The sequence below is a fragment of the Elephantulus edwardii genome, unplaced genomic scaffold (genome assembly GCF_000299155.1).
Source record: "Elephantulus edwardii isolate Elephantulus edwardi_28Jun2011 unplaced genomic scaffold, EleEdw1.0 scaffold00045, whole genome shotgun sequence".
Classification (NCBI taxonomy): Eukaryota; Metazoa; Chordata; class Mammalia; order Macroscelidea; family Macroscelididae; genus Elephantulus; species Elephantulus edwardii.
The window spans coordinates 1,184,555-1,206,132 of NW_006399795.1; the positions used below are offsets into that span (position 1 = coordinate 1,184,555).

The 21,578-nt window shown below is 46.5% G+C and overlaps 1 protein-coding gene across 1 annotated transcript in view; it reads right to left on the reverse strand.

The window, feature by feature from the left end:
- Nucleotides 1-9,048: 9,048 nt before the first annotated feature.
- The window catches only part of DRAXIN (dorsal inhibitory axon guidance protein), a 15,933-nt gene continuing 3,403 nt past the window's right edge, over nt 9,049-21,578 (reverse strand). Inside the window, exons 3-6 of the mRNA XM_006885751.1 lie at nt 17,781-17,889; nt 15,529-15,618; nt 12,886-12,975; nt 9,049-9,161 (exon numbers count right to left, since the gene is read on the reverse strand). Coding sequence (XP_006885813.1) covers nt 9,049-9,161; nt 12,886-12,975; nt 15,529-15,618; nt 17,781-17,889 — 402 coding nt within the window. The remainder of the gene's footprint in view (nt 9,162-12,885; nt 12,976-15,528; nt 15,619-17,780; nt 17,890-21,578) is intronic.

Genomic DNA, 21,578 nt, shown 5'->3' on the forward strand with positions numbered 1-21,578 from the left:
AATACTCAGCCATAAAGACAAAATGAAGTCCTGGCACATGCTACAACCCAGATGGACCTTGAAAGCATCATGCTGATTAAAATGGAGCAGTCACAGCCACATAAGGAAAACTAGAGTATTGCATGATTCCAGGTGGCTTAGTGGTTAAAAGTGGTTGTGCTACCCACCCAAAGACAGGCAGTTTGAATCTATCGGCTGCTCCCCAGGAGAAAGGTGGATAATCTCTTCCTGTGTCACTTACAGCCTCTGAAAATCCACTGGAGAGATGACTTTGAGTCAACTCAGACTTGATGGCAATGAACTGAGTTTTTGTTGAGTTATTTAAAATATCTAGAACAGGAGAGTTTAGGGCTGTTGTACATAGGATCGCTATGAGTCACAAGCGACTCGACAGCACATAACAACAACAACAACGTGAGAGGGACTATACAGAGCATTATGCTGAGTGAACTAACTCAGTACCACAAGAATAAATATTGTATAAAACCATTATTGTAAAATGAGTATAAGGATCCAAGAGGTGTGGGAGAAGTTGAAAGCAGAGGAATGAGGATATGTAGGGGGAGGGAGGATTAATCATGGGGCTGTATAATTTGGGGAGATGAGAGAAATGGAAAGAATTTGTTCTTGAAAACAATGTATTCAAATTTTGTAAATAAATTAGTAGAAATTTTTTTAAAAATCAGTAAAAAAAAGAATATCTAGAACAGGCAAGTATATATAGACCTAAGTTGAACTAAGTGGCTACCAGGGGCACCTAGGAGGAAGGGAGAAAGGGGGCCTCTGCTTAAGGGACATTGAGATTCTTTTGTAATCATCACTTGCTGTTGATCTGAGTATAACTCTGAGATATTGAAGGTGATAAAAAACTTAAAAGTAAGTAAGGGTGATAATTGCACAAAATGACTTTGATCAATGTTGTGTATGCCAAAAAGGTGGAAATGACAATATTTTGCTACATAAGGCATTTGACTGTGTGGATCATGACAAGTTATGGCTGACATTGAGAAGAAAGGGAATCCCAGAGCACTCGATTGTGCTCATGGGGAACCTATACCTGGATCAGGAGGCTGTTGTGCAAATAAAGCAAGGGAACACTGCTTGGGGTGGAATTGGGAAGGGAGTGTGTCATGAATGTATTCTCTCTCCATACCTATTCAATCTGTATGCTGAGCAAATTCTGAGAAGCTGGACTCTATGAAAAGGAGTGTGGCATTTAGATTGGAGGGAGACTCACAAACAATCTGTGTTATGCAGGTGACACAGCCTTGCTTGCTGAAAGTGAGGAAGACTTGAAGCACTTGTTGCAGAAGATCAAGGACTGTAGTCTTCGGTATGGATTGCATCTTAATGACAGGAAAACGAAGACTCTTACTACTGGCCCTATAGGCAGTGTCATGATGTGTGGAGAGGAGATTGAAACTATCAACAGCATATTCTTGCTGGGAGTCACAATTAACAACCTTGGTACCAGTAGTCAGGAAGTAAGGAGATGCCTTGCCCTGGGGAAATCTGCAGTTAATTTTTCCAAATTATTGAGAGTAGTGATGTCAGTTTGAAGACTAAGGTGCATCTGATTCAGGCCATAGTCTTTCCAATTGCTGGCTGTGTATCTGAGAGCTGGACAATGAATAAGGATGACAGGAGAAGAACTGATGCCTTTGAGCTGTTGTGCTGGAGAAGAGCACTGAACATCCTATGGATGTTCACGAGAATGAACAGATATGTCTTAGAGAGGGTGAAGCCAGAGTGCTCTTTGGAGGCAAGAATAATGAGGCTTTGCCTCACATAATTTTGACATGTTGCTGGAGGTTCAATTCCTTGGAGAAGAACATGATTTTGGGAAGGGTGAAGGGTGGGCAAAGGCGAAGAACACCCTCATGGATTGACATGGTGACTGCTGCAATGGGCTTGTGTGTGTTAGGAAGTGTGCAGAGGATGCAGGATAGAACAGGGTTCAGATCTTTTATTCATATGGTCACTACGAGTCGTGCTTCACTCAATAGCACTAAAACCAAACAACAACATTATCTATTGTTGTATGCTATCAAGTCAATTCCAATCATTGTAACCTTAAATGGCAAAATAGAACTGGTCCGCTGGATTTCCCAGGCTGTAGTCTTTGTGGGAAGAGTCACCAGGTCTTTCTCCCATGTAGCCTCGGCGGGGTGGGGTGTTGAACCACGGAGGTGAGGAGCCTAGTGCTCACCCATTTTGGCACCACCAGGGCTGCTTCGATGTATTTACCACAAATGATCCTTGAAATTTTGAGTCGGAGCGGTCTTGGACCCTCACCTCAGTCAGCACTGCTCCAGCCTCCCTTAGGAGAGATGGCTTGGAGCTGACAACCCAGAGGAGAAGGGGTTTTGAGAAACTCAGCATAATTTCTGCAGGAGCTGACAAAGCATGACCTTATAGTCCAGGGGTCAAAGCCAGCCACTGGTCTCTTGTGTGAATGTAGTTTTCCCAGAGCACAGCCATGCTTGTCCACTTGCACGCCTGCATTTCTAAGTCCTTCTGCAATGACAGAGTTGAGGCACAGATGGTAGGGCTGCTCAGGACCATGTCCTGTGTAAGGTTTTCCACATACCTGGACGCAGCTGGAGAGGACAGTGAGTTCTCAGGCAGGCTAGGGGCAGTTCTCAGACCCAACTGTGCATTCCAAGCTCTCAGGGTGTGGGCGGGAGCCTTGTGGGAGGACAGCTTATCACATATGTAGATTCTCAAGCTCCACCTGGAATTTCACCCTGGAGTCAGAGGTCCACGTGGGCTCAGAAACCTGGATTGTTCACAAGGATTCCAGAAGATTCTGATGCTGGGAGTAGTCTTTGTACTGCCTTTGGGAAATTGGATCAGGACTTCTTTCATCCATGGTGCATTAGCCAGGGCCCTGGTGGTGCTTGGCAGAGAGACAGTGGGAACATCAGGACCTTAAGGGTGTCCCCTGTCCATGGTTACCTACCCTCAGCAGACTCTGCATCTTTTAGTTCAGGAACCAGTACTGTTGGATGTACACACAGCCTTGCTCCCACTAGCCAGGCTTGGGAAGGCTGGGAAGCAACTGGATAGTGGATCAGGGCTGTGCTGGCTGGAGGTGCCACTGAGCTAAGAGATGTCCTTCATGATGTCAAGCCAGGCCACCCCTTCACCAGGTCACCCTTGTTCCCAGGATGGCATTTGCACCTTGTCAGGCCGGCTGCAGGTGGCAGTCTAGGTCTTTTTTTGTTTCTTTCCCTAGGATAAAATTATTATATTATAGATTTATTAGAAAGTTATATCCTCAAAGGATGGACTTCCCTTCCTGAAAAGAAATATGGAAGGAAGGCCAATCTTTGCCTCTTGGCGTCTCATTTCTCTCCACTTGGCCACCCACGCCACCTGAGGCTGTTTTGACGTGATAGCAGCCTGTTTGGGACCTCAGCTGTTTGCAACATAGGAAACTCCCATCCAGGAAGTCTGGATAAAGGAACACGGAGGGGGTTTCATGAAGCCAAGGAGCCTGGCTGCCTGTGTGCTGCTGAATTTAGCAATGATGCTGATGGCCGCACAACCGGTCCAGCTCCTGCAGGAGCAGAGAGAGGCGACACTGAACGAGTGTCCATCATCTTTATTTACAGCCTCAGAGAGCACATGCAACAAGACGTCACAGGACGGCAGGGCGTGGCCTCTTCCCCACTCCCCTGCTGCACCCACACCTTCAAGGGGAGACACAGTCACCAATTGAAAAGTTCATGACAGTCAGAAAACTCGATGACTGAAGGCCCCAGGCCCAGGTTTTCACTAGATTTCCTCCAATAATAGAGACCAATGTCCACCCAGGAGGCAGGGTCCGAGATGCTGCAGGCTGAGCGGCTGCTCCTGGAGCCTGTGAATTGTTCATTGCTGGCTAGTAGCTGAGCAAACTGGAGCTCCAATGCCCCGCCTCTTAACCAGATGTCCAACATTACTGTTTTCCCCACGGCTCCTAGACCAGATCTCCCAAACTATGTCGTGCACAGAGTTACCTGTGGAGCCGCTGAGGTGAGCAGGATAGCTGGACCCCACTCCTAGAGCCACTGTGGGCTCAGTAGGTCTGGGGCAAGATCCACGAGTCTGTACTCTTACCAAGCTCCCAGATGATACTGATGCTGCTGGTTCGAGATGCTTTGAGGAACGAGAAAGCCTCATTCACCCCCAAAGTGGCCTCAGAGAGTCTTCAGACCACCTGGCCTCACCTGGGATTCAGAAAAGATACTCCTCGCACAATAAGGTTCTAGTTCTGCAAACCACTAACTCTTGCCGGTCCCTCCCCAGCCTGTACACCCCTCCTCATTGCTTCCCATGGGGATGAAGATTATCTTGGAGGTGACAGTACCTGTTGCAGCCCCTGAATCAACCTCTAACAGGGACCCCAAGTGACAGAGTAGAACTGCCCCATTGAGCTTTCTAGCCTCTACAATCTTTACAGAAGCAGATTTCTATGTCTTTCTCCTGCAGAAGCCATTGACTAGATGCTTAAACAGTTTGTTTTTCCACTCCCTCCCACTCTTTCTCCTAAATTCTCAAACAGATCCACAGCCATTGAGCTGCTTCCAACTCATAGTGACTCTCCACCGAGCACCTGAAGCTGTGACTCTTTCCTGGAGGAGATTGCCTCATCTGTCTCCCTAAGAGCAGCTGGTGGATTCGAACTTCTGACCTTTCAGTTAGCAGACGCTTTCCGCTAACAACCATTTCCCCCCTTACAGTTTTATAAGCACATTCTTATGGGCCATGTGTGTGCTAATCATCTCTCCAGTTGTAAAGCAAATCGCACTAGAGTGTGTTGAACATGGCTTCTGCTAAGATGGTTGGTTACCTGCTGCCTGCTGCATATTGGTGTTAGCAATGACCAAGGTGCAAGGAGTGCGTGGCTGTGGGATTCACCCGTGGCTCAGTCATTCCTCTGAAGGGGCAAAGGGAAGCTGTCCTTTCCCATGAGACGTTGGGCCCTAGTCACCTGACCCTACCCTGCTTCCAGCAAGCATAGGAGCCACTCTTGGCTCCTGCCAGGCAAACCTCGGAAAGCCAGCCCCGTGGGAACAGCCGGTATCTCTGGGAACGGCCGGCAAACTCCAGCCGGAGGAATGCAGGTGGCAGTTTGGGCAGCTACCGCTATCCACTTGACCTCACTGCTCAACTTTCCCTGGGACGGTATTTTCAGACTGTTATCTGTTATTACAAAGCTACTTACCCTTGCCCTCTGCCTCTCTGGCTGGCATCTATGCGCACTGCCTAGGGCTATGTCCAGAGCCATTCCCCGAACTTCTCTGACTATAGAACCCCACTTTCCCTTTGCTCATGGAACACCTTATGTCCCTCACAGTGTTCTGTAGAGCACACTTTGGGGAAGAAGGTTGAATAGGGACTTAGAAAGCACCTTTAAGTCTGGTTTTTATTCTTCTCAAACACCAGAAGACCTACTAAAATCTTCCTAGAGTAATAAATGAGTGAACACCAGGGACTGGGGTGCCGGCACTATTCTAAACATTTCTTTAAAAACTCCCATAAAGATTCTGCATTGATTCCTATGAAACTCTTGTGAAGGGGAGGTCATTAGGGCCATCTTAAAGATGAAGCATTCAAGGCACAGAGACTTTAAGTAATTTCCTGAACGTCACTAAGATGAAGACAGACCGGACAGGTCAGCTGTACTGTCACCAAAGTAGGTGAAAAATAGCAATTCTCAGCCGTGACTGTGCATTTGAAATTCATGAGCTCCTGGGGAAAGAAAACAAACCTGCAAAGTCCAGACCACTACCCAGGCCAATCAAAGTAAAACTATTGTGTGCAAACTTCAGATGTGACTCCTTTTAAAAAGTTCCTCTGGTTATTCTAACGTGTAGGCTGAGGATCAACAGACTAGAGCAAGAGTTGTAAACTGTGACCCAGGAACCAAAAATCAAAACCAAAAAAAAGCTGTCCACTGCATTTGAGTTGGTGCTGACTCCCCTCCGGAAGACATCCCATCCCACCCCTGCCCCGGGTTTCTGAGACTATGAATCTTATTCGGGCAGATAGCCTCATCGTTCTTCTACAGAACAGCTGGTGGGTTTGAACTACCAACCTTTTAGGTAACAACCCAACATATACTTCACTATGCCTCTAGGGCCCCTAGCTACCTATTTCTATTGGTCTGCAGATGAGAAAACTTTTGCAGTATGATTTTTTTAAAGGATGTCTGGCTGTCTAGTGTGTAGGAAGTTGCACTGCCAACCCAAAGGCAAGCAGTTTGAATCCATCAGCTGCTCTAAGGGAGAGAGGTGTGCAATCTCCTCCTATGTGATTTGCAACCTCTGAAAACCTGCTGGAGTCAGTTGTGAGTTTATTCCGATGGCAAGGAATTGAGTTGTTTGTTTAAAGCCAAAAGAAGAAGATTTGGTGACATGTAGAAATGGAAATTTCAGTGCGCAGAGATGAAGGTTTTTTGAAACGCAGCCACCCACGCCCGTTGGTTTATGCATCCTGTATGGCTGTATTCTCACTATGGCTGAGTGGAATAACTGCAACCAACTACACAGCTTGGAAAGCAAAAAATATTTACTATCTAGTCTTTTACAGAAAAAGTTTGCAAACCGCCCTCCCCCCCCCCGAAGAAACTGGCCTCTGTGCCAGGACTGGAAGTTTAAGAAGGATTTAAGGAAGAACTTTCCAGCAGAGAGGCTGATTAAACCCTGAGGGACCTTTGGAGTTCCTCGCCCTGCTGTTAAGAATGATGCCAGCTACTACCCTTTGCAAATGCAAATGGGGCAGATTGTGCAAAGCAAAAAACCTGCTTTCACAGAGCCGATTCCAATTCATGGTGATCCAATTTCTGTCAGCACAGAACTACATTCTATAGCATTTCCATTGCAGATTGCAAGGTCTTTCTTCCATAGCAGCCTTGGCTGGATTTGAACTGACAGCCTTCTGCTTAGTAGCCAAATGCAAACCATTTGTGCTATTCAGGGACCAGGCAAAGAAATCAGCTCTGAAATTCCCATTGTCAGCTGCAAGTTGTGCTGGCCCTTCAGCTTCAGCCACACCTTCTGTATTTTCCATTGTAGATGTTTCAGAATCATCTAATCTATGCATGCGGTGCTGGATTCTCTGCCTGAGCCCACTTTCTGAGCCAGGCCAATGCTACAAACCAGTCCAGTGAACCAGCCCCTAAACCCAGACCATCAGTCACTGTCTGAGCTACACACCATGCAGTAGTCTGGTTTCAAACAGATAAAAAGCCTGGAGGGCTCACTTTTCAACCACCCACCTTTGATCTTGAAAGCACAAGATTCCCACACACCTCATACTTGAATAAGGAGATAAGAGCAAGGCATCTGGTTTCTCCTAGATCAGCCTGTTTTCCTTGGTGCCTGTCCCCTGACCCCTGACCCCTGACTGATTTTGCCAATGTAGTAAACAGTCCTCATGTCCTTATGAGTATAGCTCAGTGAAAGCTGTCCAGGCCAGCAAGGAATTCTGATGGGGGAGATTTTTGTCACTGGGAACCTGATTTGCCCTGGGTCAGAGCACAGCCAGGAGCATGACTGTAATTGAGAGGACTGAAATAGTTCCTTATAGTGACTCCTATAGCTGCTTCCAATGGGCATCATGGATCTGACCTATGGGAGTCTTCAAATAGCACCTTCACTTCAATAGTGCCACCCCATCTCCCTGGCCTGCAAAAATATGTGAAATGGGTGGATATGAGCCATATGTGTATATCTTCTTAAGACTCTGGTGGCCTACGGGGTAAGGAGCTGAGCTGTCAACTCCAAGGCATGAGGTTTGAATTCACCAATTGCTCAATGGAAGAAGGATGGGCAATCTCCTCCTATGTGATTTACTTCCTCTGAAAATCTCCTGAAGAGTTAGCTATGAGTCGGTTCTGCCTCAAGGACATATAACAGCAACATGCTTGCAGCCACTTATCAAAGAGCATAAAACACTAGACTAGAAATCATCAGGACAACTCCAAAGTGTTGGACCCAGGCTCCTTAGGACAGACCATAGTGATGTAAGGAATTATTTGGTCCACAAACAATCCAATTGCAGACTATCAAACTACTCCCAGAGAGCAGGACCCCATCTGCTCAAAACACACGAAGCACTTGACATGCATTTTGCTTTATATTTAAAAGATGATGTGCCTTTGTCCCAGGAGGAAAGAGAAAAGTCAAATCATCCTAACCCTAGTCACAGCGAAAGGAACTAGAAGGGAACACTTCCCCCCTGCCCCCCAAAAGCTCAGAAAACCCGGAGTAAGTCTTTAGTGTGTATGGGCCTTGAAACATGAGAACCTTAGTTCAGGTTTGGAGTCTAGCCCCACCATCCACTATTTAGGAGACGGTCCAGCAGTACGGTCCAGTCCAGAGCATCCCTGGGAGTTGAATAGAAATACAGAGTTCACTGCATAAAAACATGCATTTTAAATAGATCTTCATGTTAGAGAAGCGTTGATCTGGGACCTTGGACAAGTCATATAACTCATTGTGCCTCAGTTTCTTTCCCTGTAAAATGATGGTAATGCTGACTTAATAAGGCCGTGGTAGCTAATGAAACGAGATTATGTAAACCACATGTTTAGCACTGTGCCTGGTACATAGGAAGGTGTTTCATACTAGTCTCCTACCCTTGAGTTTCAGTCAAGGGACCAAAGCTCTTCTTTTAGGGAGTTTAAATGTCATCATTTGCTAAAGTATCTTGAATTTTTTTTCACTCTATGATGCTGTAGTGCTGCGATCAGACAGCAGAGGGCGCTCTCGACATTGCCATTGCGGAGAACGCGGTCAAGGATGCCAGGGCTCTGATGCGTCCCAAGGGTGCAGGTGGTGGGAGCGAGTGGAGGGTGCACGTGTGCTGCTCTTGGGCCTCTGGGCAGAGGGTTCTCATTCATCCAGCATCTGCCGCACCAGCGATCCTGGCCTGAACCTGCAGCTTCGGTCACTGGGTCCCCCACATTTGCTCTCTCATCGAGTTATAAACACTTTACCCAGTCTCCAAACCTCCTGGGCTCATCCTCAGACCGATGGGAGGGCCTTTCACCGGCCGCTAAACGTTGATGAAGGAGCCCTGGTCGCCATTGACTGTCTCCGGCTCCACACAGCGCCCTTTCCTCCTTGTGACCCTGCGGTTCCGGTGGAATTTGGCATAGCAGCGCAGCCCTGTGAGAAGGGAGCAAGGAGTCAGGGACAAGCCAGCCATTCGTGTCCCATGCTCTCCTCTCCCCACCTGCCCTCACATCTTCGTTAACACCCTCTGTTACTCTGCCATGCAACTTATCTCTACACAGCATCCTCAATGAACTAGTCCCCAGATCCCTTGATGTGGCTCTTGGTGACGCTCCCAACCTAATTCCTGAATCATCTCAAAAAGAAGCCTGAGGAGTAACTTCCGTTCTCACTCTCTCCTGGAGTCTGAGCCTCCAGGGAGGAAGCGAGAATTTTGATGGGACAATGAGCTGATCACAGAGGCAATGAGCAGATGGCACTTTGGAGGAAAACACAATTCCTGGAAAAGTGTACACTCCCTCCTTCCTTGAGACCCAGAGGAGGAACAAAGAAAGGATTCTTTGGCAGAGAGAACATCCACTGTGCACCCAGCCTGGCATCAAGCAAGCATATTCAGTACATCCACGTCTCACTCACCTGGTGGACTGGACTTGGAGGGTTTGGTCTCTGCACTGCACTGGACTTCCTGCACTTAGTATCTGTAGCCCACTCTGAACCTCAGTCTCTTCCTCTGAGGTTCTTAACCAGGCACACAGGTACCTAGAGACACTGCTTGCACGTCTTCCAGAAGCCTGCCTATTCTCTCACATTTCTGGTAGTTATCACTGCTTCTGTTCCTCCTCCCCAAAATCCAGCTGGTACAAATTTGGGGTTTTGTTTTTAGGGTTCAGGCACACCTTAGTCTTTAGGTTTTTTACATTTTTAAAAGTTCATTCACTGATGCACATTTTCTTGCCTCCCCCACTGTCCCCTCCAGTCCACTTTGCAATGCAGCTCTTGCTCTCCAGATTATTGTCATATTGTTGTTATGTGCCGTTGAGTTGCCTGCAACTCATAGTGACCCTATATACAACAGCTCTAAAGCCTGCCCTGTCCTCAGCCTGTCTCGCTGACTCTAATACATCTATCCCCATCAGCCCAGTTACTGTGTTAATCCATCTCGTCTGGGGTCTTCCTCTCCTGCGCTGTCCCTCCACCCTTCATACATATTACATATTCCTTTTGGGTCATTCTTCCCCTCGTCTGTTCTCATGAATCAGACTATGTCACAGCCTAGCTTAAAACCTGCTGAGACATCAAGTTACAATTTGGAATCCAAACCAGACTGCCCCCTTGTACCACCTTGTTTGTCAACCACTACAATCCAGTCCTGCTCAGGCAGGCTTTTCCTGCTCAAAGTCCTTGCCTTACTCTCCCTTCTTCCTTGAACATTCTTCCCTCTCTCTTGACCTCTGATTGTCAAACTCCTGGCTCTCCTGTCAGCTCCAAACATCCTTTCTGGAACAACCCCAGAGACTTTCTAGCATGTCAGCCTATAGTCTCTGTAGCCCTTATCACTTTCTAAAGATCTCCATTCATTTGTTTATTGCCTGTTTCTCTCTTTGGAATGGAATACATGAAGGCATCCACCACTGAGTCCCTGATGTCTAGAATGGTGCCTGGTGTACAGTGATGTGTTAGCAGCCACTGAATTGGTCCCTGACACAAGGTGACCCCTTGCATAACAGTCTCAGACCTTTGTGGTCTATAGAATTTTCATTGGGTGGTTGTTTTTGGTTTGGTGGGGTTTTTTTAGAAATAGATCTCCAGGCCTTTCTTCCTAGTCTGTTTTAGTCTCAAAACTTTCTTGAATCCTGTTCAGCATTTTTGCAACATGCAATCTTCTCCTAATGTTTGGACTGGGAACTGATCCTGGGACTCCTGTATGGGAGGGGGGAATTCTACAACTGAACCATGACTGCCCCAACCACAAAGCACGCACTCAGCAAATGTACCTTGGCTGATTGGGTGAATGAATGATGGAGCATAAGCAACTTTATTGCTTTTTGCTGCAGATAATTATTAACTGAGGACAATGTCAGTGCAAACAGAGCCTGGGCCTGAAGGTGGTTAAATAGAAGGAAGTGAGGCCAAATTCTCCCCCAAAGGAGAGTCGGATACTAATAGCGTATCAGCTGATAAGAGGTAAATACTGTTAGTTTTAGGTATTATAATGGTCTTGTGGCTATGCTATTAGTAAATATCTACATATCCCTAGGAGTCGCTTCCAATTCATATGAGAATAGGAGAAATGTGACACAGATTGGCCATGAGGTGACCATTACTAAAGCTTAGTGACAGGAAATGGGACTTAGAATCTTCTGACTTCTTTAGCACATGTAATAGATTAAATTGTGTGCCCCCACCTAGATATGTTGAAAGCTTAAACCCTAGGACCTGAGAATTCGACCTTACTTGAAAATAGAGTCTTTGAAATAGTAATAATTAGGGCATGCTGAGTCAGAATCGACCCATAGCTGTCCCTCCAGTGGGCTCCCAAAGCTGTAAACTGCATGACAGGAGTCACCCATTTTTCTCCCTCAGAGCCACGGGTGGATTTGAACCTCCAGAGGTGTGACCTTTGGATTGACAGCAAAATTCCTTAAGGACTACACCAGCAGAGCCCTCCTACCCCATGTTTGGAGTAGAGAAGACCCTAATTTCACATAAATAGGATCCTATGAAAAACAAATCCCAAACCCACTGTCATCAAGTTGTGATGTGTAACAACCATGTAAGCCATAGGGCTTATAGGGCTTTCAATCTTTAGGGATACACACTGCCTCCTTTTTCTCCCAGAGAAGGAAGAAGGTGGGTTCAAGCCACCAATTTTTTGGTTAGTAGCCCAGTTCCCTAACTACTGCGCCATGAGGGCTCCTTATTTATCCCATGAAACTGAAGACACAAAGATGCAAAGAGGAGACATGACTATGCAGCTCTGTCCCAACGAGGCCCTGGGGCTGCCAGGAGCTGAGAAGGACGAGAAAGAATTGCTCCCCAAAGTGTTGGAAGAGGGCAGGGCCCTGCCAGCACTTGCATTCTGAACGCTAGTCTCCAGAATGGAGAGACAACGCAGTACTGTTCTCCTATGCTCAAGTAGGTAAAGTGTTGCAGCTGCCCTAAAAACTAATATAGTGTGTTGTTTAAGGTCTGCCCAATAAAAAAGTCTACTTTTCTAGCTATGTCACATTGAATAAATCATGTTAGCTCTCTATACCTTCCGTTTACACTTTTGTAAAATTGTGAGTCTAACAGCTCCCTTCTTGGCAGTGGTTGTGAGATGTATGAGTTAGAGACGGACGTGTGTTCCATAAGCCTGGCACACCTGGGCCCACTGGAGGCCAGGTAAAGCTCCAGGTGGGAGCTAAGTGGAGTTAAATGGGCTACAGTCAAGTGCATCCTTCCCCAAACCGTGGTGGGAAACCCACTCACTCCTGGTTGTAGCATGAGGAATGGCTCCTCTGAGATAGAATACCTCTGCGAATACACAGCCTTCTCAAGTTGGATCTTATTTAAAGAGATACTCTTCCATTTCTTCCCTTCTCCCGCCTCCAGATCTCAGGAGACCGTGCCAGCTTGTATTTCAAGAGGTGAGAAAAGCAAATCTGTGAAACTGTGTCAGGAATCGGGACTAAATGAGTTCACGGACTGGGAAGGTTGCAAGCAAAGCTGTTCTTTCTCACGTCTTCAGCTCCCAAGGGGTTCTCCTGTCCCCTCATTCACTGAAGCCCATCGGGTACCTCCAGACACTGTCATCTCCATTCACTGCAGAGCCAGTGGCCAGGAGCAGTGTGTGTGTGGGGGGGGGGCACCAGGGAAGCCAGGGCAGACAGCTCACCTTCTGTGCACATGCAGTCATCGAAGCATTTGTTGTTGAGGCCTCGGTTGTGGGGTGTACAGAGATGCTCACGCAGGTCACAGCAGCTGCCTAGGACACAACAAGCCCACGAGATCAGCCCTCAAGCCACATCCCTCCCTGCCGCCCTACACATGGTCCCCAGGAGAAGAGACCCATTATCCAGGAGGCAGGGCGGGCCATCTAGCTCTTAAGACTTCTGACTGGAACCACACTTAGATGTTATGACCGAGGCACTTGGGTCAGGGGGCAGAGACGCCAGCTGCCTCAGTTGGGCAACCAATGGCTCATCAGAGAGTGAAGGGGGGTGGGAAAACCTCCTGGGGACAGTGGGAGGAACAGTAGGCAGCCACCAGGTATGGAGTCAGCTGGGAGCTGAGAGAAATCTCAGGGATCATTGACGGCTCTGTCTTTGCATAGATGAGAAATGATGCCCTAAACAGGCCCAGGCCCAATGTGGACACAATCTCAGTTGATTATCCAGCTAGCCCAAACCCAGACCTTTTCTTCCTGCTCAGAGCAAACACTGTTATTGTTTACGGCCACCAAGTTTGTGCCACTCGTGGGGACCTCACACGTGCAGAGTAGGGCTGCCCAACAGGGTTTTCAAGGCTGGGATCCTTAAGAAGCAGCTCACCAGGCCTTTCTTCTGAGGCACCTGTGGCTTGGTTTCAACTGTCAGTCTTTCCACTAGTAGATGAGTGTTAAACTGCTTGCCCCCAAGGGACCGCTGGAGTGGAATAAAGCAGCGTGCTAGGGAGCCAGCAGACCTGCTTCCTCCGTCACACTGCATTTGGATGCTGTTTGTAGAACAGATTGGAATGAACAAGGGCGGGGTGTGGACAAGTGTGCTCAGATCTCCTTGTGCAAAGGTGCTTGCCATTCCCCACCCCCACCCCGCCAGCAACGAGGTCGGTCCCTGATGGCTGCCAGATGTTAGCACCTTAGGAGCCACCTCAGCTTTCATGCTGAGGCCATTCTGTCTCCAGTAGCCCCAGGTAGTGACCGGTGCGCAGGCGCTATAGGCCTTGGCTACGTGAATGCGCCTCCTCTCACAGGTCAGCTCTGCTCTGGAGCGCCCCCTGTGGGCTAGTCTAGACTGTGCACTACAGTCTTGAAGGTTTCCTAGCCCATCCAGCTGACGCCTTTTATGACCTTTCCTCCACCTTCAAAACAAACCTCCTGCTTTTTTAACTCCATCTTGGCTCCTGCTTCCAAGGAGGCCCCAGTGAACCCAGCAAGGGCCAGCCGGTTGAGGTTAAAACCTTAGGTGCGGGGGTGGGGCGGGGGGGATTGTATACCAATGAAGGAATTTTTCTTTTACTTTTCAAAAAGAAGAGCGAACTGGGGGGCGGGGGAGGGAGAAAAATGCAGCAATGAATGAATGGAAATCCAAAATCTCCGTAAATGTTCATTAAAATAAATAAGTTTTTTAAAAAAACCCTTAGGCGCTTGTCCGCAAAGGGTCTTGTCGGTGATGTGCTGGCTGCTAAGTGCTGAGGGTGGAGATGCTGGTGAAGCAGCCCCTGAGAGCTTTCCAGAGTCGTGAGGGCACAGGATGGACCAAGCCCTGCCAGGTTTTCATGGAAGCAATCAGGAAAGGGGACCAGGTAGGTACAGCGCTGCTTATGGGCCACTTCTTAGCTGTGTGACCTTGGGTGAGACACTTAGCCTCTCTGGGACTCATTCAGTGTCTTTGCCTGAAAACTGCAGGTGTGTGTCTTCCTCTAGGTGGCTGTGGGAATTACATTAAGTCATGTATGACAGTGACATTAATGCCAGCAGTAACAGTTACCGTTGACTCTAAATCATGGCTACCCTACGTGTGTCGGAGTAGACCTGTACTCTGTAGAGTTTTCAAGGGCTGATTTTTTCAAAAGTAGATCACCAGGACTTTCTTCAAAGGCACCACGGGCTGCACTTGAACCTCCAACCTTTCAGTTAGCAGCTGAGTGCTTAAATGCCACACCACTCAGAGACCAGTAAGTGGTGGTTGTTGTTGTTATGTGTTGTTGAGTCACCTACAACTCATAACGAACCTATGTACAGCAGCTCTGAAGCCTGCCCTATCCTGAGCCAGTCTCACTGATTATGACACACTAACCACCATCCCCCTCCACTGTTCCAGTTACTGTATCAATTCATCTCATCTGGGATCTTCCACTCCTGTGCTGTCTCTCCACCCTTCTGAGCATGATGTCCCTCCTGGTCACGTGCCCAAAGTATGTGAGACACAGCTTCAAAATCCTAGCCTCCAAGGAGAAACTTGCTTTCACTCTCTCCAAGACAGACCTATTTGTTTTCTTGACGGTTTGTGGTATGTTGGTGTTGTTGATTGCCATCAAGTTGAGCACAACTCATAGCGACCTTATGAACAAAAGACTTAAACATTGTTCTCTAATCATTGTCATTTTTCCAAGTTCATAGAGTTTCCAGAGGCATGTTGTTTAGGAAGTGGATGCCATTCCTAATTCCAAAAACTGATGTTATTATTTGTCATCCATAAAGGATCAGGGAGCCTCAGCCCTGCTCATATATCTAGGAACACTCACTCCTATCTCCTTTAGGTTCTCCTCTCAGCGCCCCAAGGAGCAACTTGGACATGCATGCTGATGTGCTAGGTACCTGGTAGGCAGTCTTGGTGATGGTCGCACGGATCTCCTTCAGCTGGTGATGTCTCATTGCCATCATTGGAGAGTTTACCACGATGCTTCTCTGGGGACAAGAAGATCTGTTGTCAGAAACTGAGGTTGAACAGAGGAGTTGATGTCCCAGGCTCAGGGATCAGATGCCCAGGTTACCCCTCCCAGCTCTGTTTCAGACAATGCACCTCTCTCTGCCTATGTGTTCTCTTCTCCAAAATGAGATCAGCAATATTATTGAACTAATAAGGGTTGGGATTTTTTCAGCAAAAAATTAATTGATAGATGAAAAGCACTTGACCTATTATATTTTTTAAATGAAACTTGCTCTTGAATATAGAGTAGCTAGAGTGAAAGGAAGAGATGAAGTAAAAGAACTAAACAGATTTCAAAGGCCAACTTGAGAAGACAAAGTAAAGCATTATTATAAATGTATAAAGATCTAGAGTTAGCACCACAACAAGATAAAGGTAAATAACCCAATTGAAAAATGGACACAGGATATGAACTGACACTTCACCAAAGAAGACATTCAGGTGGCCAACAAGCACATGAAGAAATGTTCAAAATCCCTAGCTCTAAGAGAGATGCAAATCAAGACAACTATGAGATATCCTCTCACCCCAGTAACAATAGCAGAATTTAACAGAGCAGCAAACATCAAGTGCTGCACCTCTTAATACTCATCCAACACCGATCTTGCTGCTTTACTGAGTCCAAAATCCGATGTGATAGCTCACACACCACACAGAACCACCCACACTGAAGTTAAAATTAATATAAAAAAAAGTGAAGGAGACTTGAAGCATTTCCTGATGAAGATCAAAGATTATAGCCATCAGTAAGGGTTTCACCTCAATATAAAGACAATGAAAATGGTTACCATCAGACCGACAAGGAACATGACAATAAATGGGGAAGAAATTGAAGTCAAGGATTTCATTTGACTTGGACTCACAATCAATGCCCTTGCAAGCAGCAGTAAAGAGACCAAGGAACACACTACAATGGGCCAATCTGCAACAAAAGACCTTCGTAAAGTGTCCAAAAGCAAAGCTGTGACTTTGATGACTAAGGTATGCCCGGCTCAAGCCCTGGTGTTTTCAGCCTCTACATGTGCTTGTGAAAGGTAGACAACGAATAAAGAACACCAAAGAAGAAGTGATGTATTTGAATTGTCATGATGGTTTATATACCACAAGCTGCCAGAACAACAAACAAACTGGTCTTGGAAGAAGCACAGAATGTCGGGAGCTCTGGTGGCCTAGTGGCAAGAAGCTGCACTGCAATCCCAGAGATATGTGGTTCGAATCCACCAGATGCTCTGCTGGAGAAGGAGGGGCCATCTCCTCCTGTACCAGTCAGATCCAATTTGAGGGTACACACACAGAGAAAATAATAAAAATAAAAAAAAGAAGTAAAGAATGTCCCTTTTGAAGTGAGGTTGCAAGATGACAAAGAAAAGGAGAAACAGCGGTTGTGCCAAAAAAGGGCCGCAGCCACTTGCCATCTATTTGCTGCATGGACTGCACCCATCGCATGCCCAAAGACAAAGCAATTAAGAAGGTCGTAATTTGAAAAATAGTAAAGGCAGCTGCTGTCAGGGACACTTCTGAAGTGAGTGTCTTCGACGCATGGGTGCTTCCAAAGCTCTATGTGAAACGGCACTACTGTGTGAGTTGTACCATTCAAGGCAAGGAGATGAGGAACCGCAGGTGCTGCCCCACGACCTGGAGGGTCGTGCCCATGGAAGGGTTTGATTGCTTAGAGGCTGAAGGAAACACTCGTCTGAAAAGAAAATGGAAATGATACTTTTTTTTAAAAAAAGAAGTGAGGATGCATGGATTTTATCTCATGTACTTAGGGCTAGTTGGGGGCTGGTAGGGGGGTGGCCATGTCATGGTTGGTAAAGCAGAGGTCAGCAAGGAAGAGGAAGACAATGAGATGAATGGACACAGTGGCTGCAATAATAGGCTTAAGCATCTTAATAATTGTGAGGACGGCATAGGATGGGGCAGTGTTTTGTTCTGTTGTAACTAGCTGGACAACATCTAATAACAATAACAAGAACTTAATAACATTTTCCATTTTGGATGCTAAGTGGTACCCAGTTTGGACTTGATGGCCTTCTTCCCACCCCTACCCCCACCGTGGACATCAGACTGGTCTCCTTGGGAATGTGCCAGGAGGGAAGGGAGCCAGGCATGGGGTGGCAGGGTAGGCGAAAAAACCTACCTTTATTCTTGGTAGAGGGCCAGACCTCAGGCTTTAGATCTTCATAATCAGTCCAGTCGAACAAGGTCATATCCAGCGTGGGCATCACCTCCCCAGATCTGGGTTCCACCTGCAAAAGGGGGTGCAGAGGAGAAGATCCAGAGCCCTCTACCCACTGGAAGCAAGAGTGTGTGTCAGAGAGGGGAGCTGGGGTTCTTCAAAAGCCCCTCAGCCTCTGCTTGATACCCTGAAGTCCTAGCCCAAAGGACATCACGACGGCCAGCTGGGGCTCCCACAGGCTTCAGAAGCCACTGAATTGGTGTCCTCATGCGGAGCTACCATCCACAGTGACAACTGAACACAGCAGTGCAGCCCAGTGCATTGTTCCCCACGTCCTCCAAGGAGCGGACAGTCCCTTGGACTCACTGAGTTGGGAAACTCAAACCCCACTCAGAGGAACTTGAACTGAACACAGATGCTCACTTTTCTGCCCATCCTCACCTGGTAAGCAGAAGTTAGCAGCTCTCTTGGCACCACCGGGGCCACTGTCAGGACTCAGCTCTCCCTACAGCCCTAGCCTGTAATAGCCTTGGGGATGCTGAAGGCTAGAGATTGGCTGGATCTGCACACAGCCATCTGTTCATAGGAGGACTTGGGCAGTAACAGCATTTCAAGGGCTGGGTTCCCAACAGATGGACTTTAGGGGCTTTGATGGTTGAGAGAATGATATTTTCTTCGGGAGAAGGTTTACTAGCTGGTTATTAGCCTCTCAAAGGGGTACAAGGCCCAGAAAGATATTTTTTTAAAAATCTATTGCTAGAGTAAAATATTTTCTTTTACCCACACATATTAGATGTTTTATTATGATTTGCATGTTTACAGAGAAAACTGGTTTTCTGTTCAACAGTTCGTACATTTTGACTTGTGTGTGATATTGATTGCAAGCACTCATCCCACTTCGGCTGTGTTTACCATTGCCACTCATACTCCTATCCCATCTCTTCCTGCCTCCAGCACTTTATCCCATGGCTAATGCTGCCCTCTGATTGAATATGGCTGATTGTTTTAGAGGTTTCGCGTTTCCTTGGTGTTATTGTGCACCTTGCAGGTTTGTCTAGAATGTTCCTTAGAACTATATATGATGAGACTTTGTCTTACATGCTTTGCACATGTGATCAGGAGGGAACAGTCCCTGGAGAAGGACATCATTCTTAGAAAACTAGAGGGTCAGAGATGAGAGGAACCAGAAAGAACTAGAGCTAAGAGCCTTTTGCTCAAGTTTGTTGAAAAACTAGATTTGAGGGGTGGGAGAAGCCAATATTGGCAGGACTGAGAACTTGTGACACTGGCCTAAAGCCATGAAGCTCAAGGCTGAGGCACCTGCAAGCACATTTTGGAAGCTGTCCTGACTGTATTCTGTTGTTGTGTCGTTGTTGTTGTTGTTAGGTGCAGTCAAGTTGTAGCTATCAACCTGAATTATAGCCTTTTGACTTCATCAGTGTGTTTCTGTGTGGTGCGTGAGGTATCACATTGGATTTTGGACTCAGTAAGGCAGTAAGATTGGTGTTGGGATGAGTAGAAAGAGGGGCAGGAGCCTAGGGGACATATCTGACCACATGGGAATTGGTTTTGCGTTATTGATATTGTTGATGAAATATTGACAACACAATTCCTTACCCACTAGGTTACAAAGAGGACAGCTCCCCTTTGTGAAGTTGGTAAAGGCCAGATATAGCCTTGTCCACATGGCCCTTGTTCTTTTACACCATGTATCTTTTACTTTCTCCTCTATTTTCCCACTCTAGCTGGATAGAGACCAGTATCTGCACCTTGGACGACTACTCAGTTTTTAGGATCTCAGTCACTACTCACCAAAGTAGAATGTTAAACACTGTCATTGTGGACTAGGCTGTACCAGGTGACCACCTTGATGTCACCTGAGCCCTATCTCTTTTTTTTACTAGTTTATTTACAAATGTGAATACATTGTTTTCCAGAACAGATTCTTCCAATTTCCCTCACCCCCAACCCATTAAATTATACAACCCCATGATTAAACTCCCCTCCCCCTGCATATCCTCATCCCTCTGCTCCCCACCCCCTTGGATCCTTATACTCATTCTACAATAATGGTGCTATACAATATTTGTCCTTGTAGGACTGAGTTCACTCAGCATAATGCTCTCCTGTCGCTCTCAATTTAGTCCATCTCTTTTTTATATTTTTATTGAGTCCCTTTTTGATGCTTTTATTGTTGTACGTGCCATCAAGTTTGAAATTAAGTTACTTTTTTTAAATGATTATTAAATTTTATTCATTTTAATGAACATTTACAGAGATTTTGGGTTTTCATTCATTCATTGTTGCACTGTTTTCTCTACCCTCCTCTCCAGTTCGTTCTTCTTCCCTGCCCCCACGAATGTCTGTTTTAATTGTCCAATTGCCACAGTGCTTGTCAAAGCCAGTTCTGATTAATCTCCTTTGTCAGTGTGTCCTTTGCCATTCCCTATCACTCCTCCCTGAGAGAGGAAATTAAGTTACTTTTATCTGACCTTGCAGCAAATTTTCAGAGAATATATATTTCACAGGAAGAGAGGGCCTACCTTTTTTTCCTGCAGAGCAGCTAGTGGATTTGAACTTTGGATTGACAACACAGTTCCTTACCCATTGTTGTTGCTATGTGCTGTCAAGTCAACTATGATACATAGTGACCCTATGCACAATAGCTCTGAACCCTGCTCTATCCTGAGCCAGTATCACTATTTTTGACACACTTACCCTCATTACCCCAGTTACTGTGTCAATCCATCTCATCCAGGGTCTTCCTCTCCTGTGCTGTCCCTCAACTCTTCCAAGCATGATACTCTTCTCCAAAGACTTCTCCCTCCTGGCCACATGTCCAAAGTGTGTGACACAGAGTCTCAAAATCCTTGCCTCCAAAGAGCAGTTTGGTTTCACCCTCCTCAGGACAAACCTCTTAGTTCTCCTGGCAGTCAATGGTTCAATAATCTTTCTTCTCCAGCACCACAACTCACAGGCATCTACTCATCTTACCCATCTACCCATTAGGTCACCACAATTGATCCCTTGAAATGATTTTATTTGAGAAACATTCAAAGTCACAAAAAGGTACAAGGACACTGTGATTAATTCCTGCATATCCTTAATCAGATTCCCCAGTCCACCATCTGTCTGTCAGTTTGTTGCACTGTGGTAACTTGACTGTTGCTATGATGCTGGAGGCTATGCCACTAGTATTTCAAGTACCAGCCGAGTCACCCATGGTGGGACAGGTTTCAGTGGAGCTTCCAGACTAAGATGGGACTAGAAAGAAAGGCCTGCAGATCTACTTAATTAGCCAATGAAAGCCCTCTAGATCATGGCAGAAGATTGTACAATAGAATGCTGGAAGAGTAATCCCTCAGGCTGGAAGGCACTGAAAATACAGTTATGTAGCAACGTAAGGCCAATATGAATCAAAACTGTCTAGTGACAACCAACAACAGAATGCTCCTTGGAGGCAAAGGTGGCAACGCTTAGCCTCTCATACTTTGGACATGTTGCTACGAGAAGCTACTCCTCAGAAAGGGGCATCATACTTGGAAATACAGAGAGTCAGCAAAGAGTGGAAGACCCCAATGAGATGGATTGATGCAATGACCGCAGCAATGGGCTCAAATGTGTCAGAGATGACGACAATGGCACAGGATAGGACAGGGTTCAAGTGTATTGTTTACAGTCACTATGAGTTGCACATGACTTGATGGCACATACAACCATAGATTGACTGATGGTTAGTAATTTTCCATGATCGAGTTC